At 40.2% G+C, this 3,425-nt stretch overlaps 1 protein-coding gene across 1 annotated transcript; it reads right to left on the bottom strand.

Annotated features, from left to right (window-relative positions):
* Nucleotides 1-554: 554 nt before the first annotated feature.
* LOC104983171 (olfactory receptor 5D14) lies at nt 555-1,493 on the bottom strand. The gene has a single exon (XM_010832632.1). The coding sequence runs from the start codon at nt 1,491-1,493 to the stop codon at nt 555-557; it is 939 nt and encodes a 312-aa protein (XP_010830934.1).
* Nucleotides 1,494-3,425: the final 1,932 nt, after the last annotated feature.

Raw genomic sequence — 3,425 nt, forward strand, 5'->3', positions numbered from 1 at the left:
GGATGGAGGAGCCTGGTAGGTTGCAGTCCATGCAGTCGCTAAGAGTCAGACACAACTGAGCGACTTCACTTTCACTTTTCACTTTCATGCATTGGAGAAGGCAATGGCAACCCACTCCAGTATTCTTGCCTGGAGAACCCCAGGGAAGGGGGAGCCTGATGGGCTGCCATCTATGGGGTTGCACAGAGTAGGACACGACTGAAGTGACTTAGCAGCAGCAGCAGCATGCAGCAGCATTAGCAGGCATGTGTAATTATTATATAACAACCAGAATTTAATACTAAGTACATAATGAGGATACATAATTACTCATTCATTTATTCATTCATGTTTAAACATGTTTATTACAGGCTTACCTAGAGACAAGTACTATTTTAGGTATTGCAGGAAGAAAGAAAGAATGTTCCTTTGTCAAAATTTTATATTTATGGGGAACAGTTTAATAGATTAATATCTTAGTCATCTATAAATACCTCATGTAAATATATGCTACACATCTTGGAATGCTCTTTTCCCATTGTTAATGAAGATTGAAGACTTCTTTGGACATTGGTTCAGTGAAATGAGGCTTTTGTGTCTATTAATTTTTGGAAGGCATCCTTCACATCTTTATTCCTCAGGCTGTAGATCAGAGGGTTCAGCATGGGGTTGACCACTGTATAGAACACAGAGGCCACCTTGACAGTTTGTCGAGAGTTCTTGGAATTGGGCACACAGTAGAGAGAAAGGATTGTCCCATGGAAGATGGTAATGGCAGTCAGGTGAGACGCACATGTGGAGAAAGCTTTGCGACGTCCACTGGCAGAACGGATGTTTAGCACAGTGACAAAGATAAAGACATAGGAAGTGAGGATGATCAGAAGTGTACTCACCTCATTGAAGGTGGCAAAGGTAAAGAGCAGCAGGTGGGGGATGTGTGTATTGGAGCTTGAGACAGCAATGAGAGCAGTGTATTCACAGAAAAAGTGATTGATCACTGTATGTCCAGAAAAGCTTAATTGAAGGGCATAGCAAAGGAGTACCAATGGACCAAACATGCCCCAGAGATATGACCCAGACACCAGCAGGGCACACAGCCTCTGTGACATGACCACTGTGTAAAGCAGAGGGTTACAGATGGCCACAAAGCGGTCATAGGCCATCATTGCCAACAGGAAGGACTCAGTCACCACAGCAGTGCAGGACAGGAAGTACTGCAGCATGCAGCTAGTATAGAAGATGCTCTTATCAGCCATGACCAAGTTCTCGAGCAGCTTGGGAGTAACAATGGAAGAGTAACAAAAATCAACAAAAGAAAGATGACTAAGGAAAAAGTACATGGGGTTGTGAAACTTAGGGTTAATTTTGATGATTACCATCATGCCCAGATTTCCTACCACAGTGATAATGTACATGATCAGAAACACTAGGAAGAGAGGAATCTGAAGCTCTGGGTAATCTGTGAAACCCAAGAGAGCAAACGTTGTCTCCAGACTCATATTTCTTGCAGTCATCACTATAATGCCTTTGAAAAGAAAGGATGGGAGAAGGGAGTTTTTCTTGACAAAGAGGAGATTTACAGAAATAAGTGAAAATCATATGACATTCTATGATGGACAAAGTAAAATGAAAAGAGTTATTAGTTCTAACTTTTTCCATTTGCAACATTCCTTATTTAGATAACTACTGTGGATGGATCTACCAATCCAACTGAGTCTCTGAACTGTTTTTGCATATCCATTGCAGCTGGTATTTTCCTAAGGAATACTTAAAACATTGAAGTGAGTACATTCACTGATCAGTTAGAAGCACAGTATACACATAACTGATAAAAATATTTTCACATGAATGCATAAGCAAGTGAAACTGTCTAAGAAAAATGTGAGATGTTTGCCTCAAAGAACAACACATATTGTTACTGTATTTTGCATGCATACACAAATCAATTAAAGCCTTGAAGATAATATGTTTGTCTTCTAAGTATCAATAAAAATAATAGAGACATCTAAGAAGAGAGCATAGCAATCCCACTTTAGCACGTTTCGTTCAGCAAAGGATACTCCTTTCCTGGGACAGCTTCACTGCTGAGGAGGATGATGGTTCATTTGAATTCTAAGTGGAGTGTACACTTTATCAGGATTTATAGCTTATGGCTTAACTTCTATCACAGACCTAGACATTGTATACATGTCTCTTAAGGGTCTCAAGATTTATCAGATAAGAGTTCTCTCAGAATTAACTACTTCTCATTTTTGTAAAAGTTTATATACCAATTTAAACTACACATAAATAATTATGTATAAATGTCCATTTCCCAGTAGCAAGTTTATTCTCTTATTTGTGAAATAGTTGTCAGTGGTCTTGAAGCATAATTGTTAATTTATTTCTTTAATATTATTGGACTCGGAATTGGCCAGCATTTACAGTGGTTTAACATAAAAAGAAAAGTGAAAAGAAGACATCAGTTACCATTTCAAGAAAATAATATTTTTACTGTGTCAAAAATAACTTTAAAAACTTGCCTGCAACAGACAAGCAGGTCTCCATTATCCTGTTTCTCTGTGGGCTGAGTATAACCGGGAGACCAAGGCTCTTATATCTGAGTCTGTAGCTCTGGGGACTCAAACCCTGGAGGACCACTAGCAACATTTTCTTCACAAGCATCACAACAGATCATTAAGGCAAATGGCAGGTCTTGTACCATTTTTAATGACTAGAAATTTTTTGGAATTACACAAAAAAGTGCAGCTTGAAATTGGCTGCTGGGCTTTGTTTCCATGTAACTAAAATGCCCCTGGAATGAATGGCATGAAATTGAAGCTTAGGGAAAAGAGTTTTTTGCCGGGGACCAGCCCCGGCTGATCCAGGGAATTCGAAGCGGGAACAGCGTTGGCGAGGATCAGGAAACAACTGCTTAATTAAACGTTTATTAAGGATATAAAGAGTGGTGAAATAAGGATAGCTCAGCAAAGAAATTCAGTGAAGAAAAGAGGCTGAATATAATTCCAAAGCAGGGAATTTACATCACCTACGAAGGCCGCAGGCGTCCTCCCGTTCTCCCGAAGGAGAGGAGACACTAAGGTCTCCCCGGTCAGATCTTAGAAGCCCAGGCAAAATTAGTAGGCTTGACGAGCTTCCCTGCCTCAGAGGAAAAGTTCAGCTAGAAGGTGAAAGAAAGAACGACATGGGGAGAACAAATTCCGGTGAACAAGGCCCGCACTTTATTTTCCAAAGTAGTTTTTATACCTTAAGTTATGCATAGAGGATAATGGGGGGAAGGGGTAGAGTCATGCAGTAAGCCAGGCTTTCTTCCTGCAGACTTATCATATGCAAAAGTTTAGGTGATTTGCATCATCTTCTGGCCCGGAGGCCTTTTTCTCTAAAGGTGATAATTCTAAAGTCAGGCGCCAGCCTCCAAAAAGCATTAGATAAAGTTGCATTCCTAC

This window comes from Bison bison, unplaced genomic scaffold (genome assembly GCF_000754665.1).
Source record: "Bison bison bison isolate TAMUID 2011002044 unplaced genomic scaffold, Bison_UMD1.0 scf7180017861828, whole genome shotgun sequence".
Lineage (NCBI taxonomy): Eukaryota > Metazoa > Chordata > Mammalia > Artiodactyla > Bovidae > Bison > Bison bison.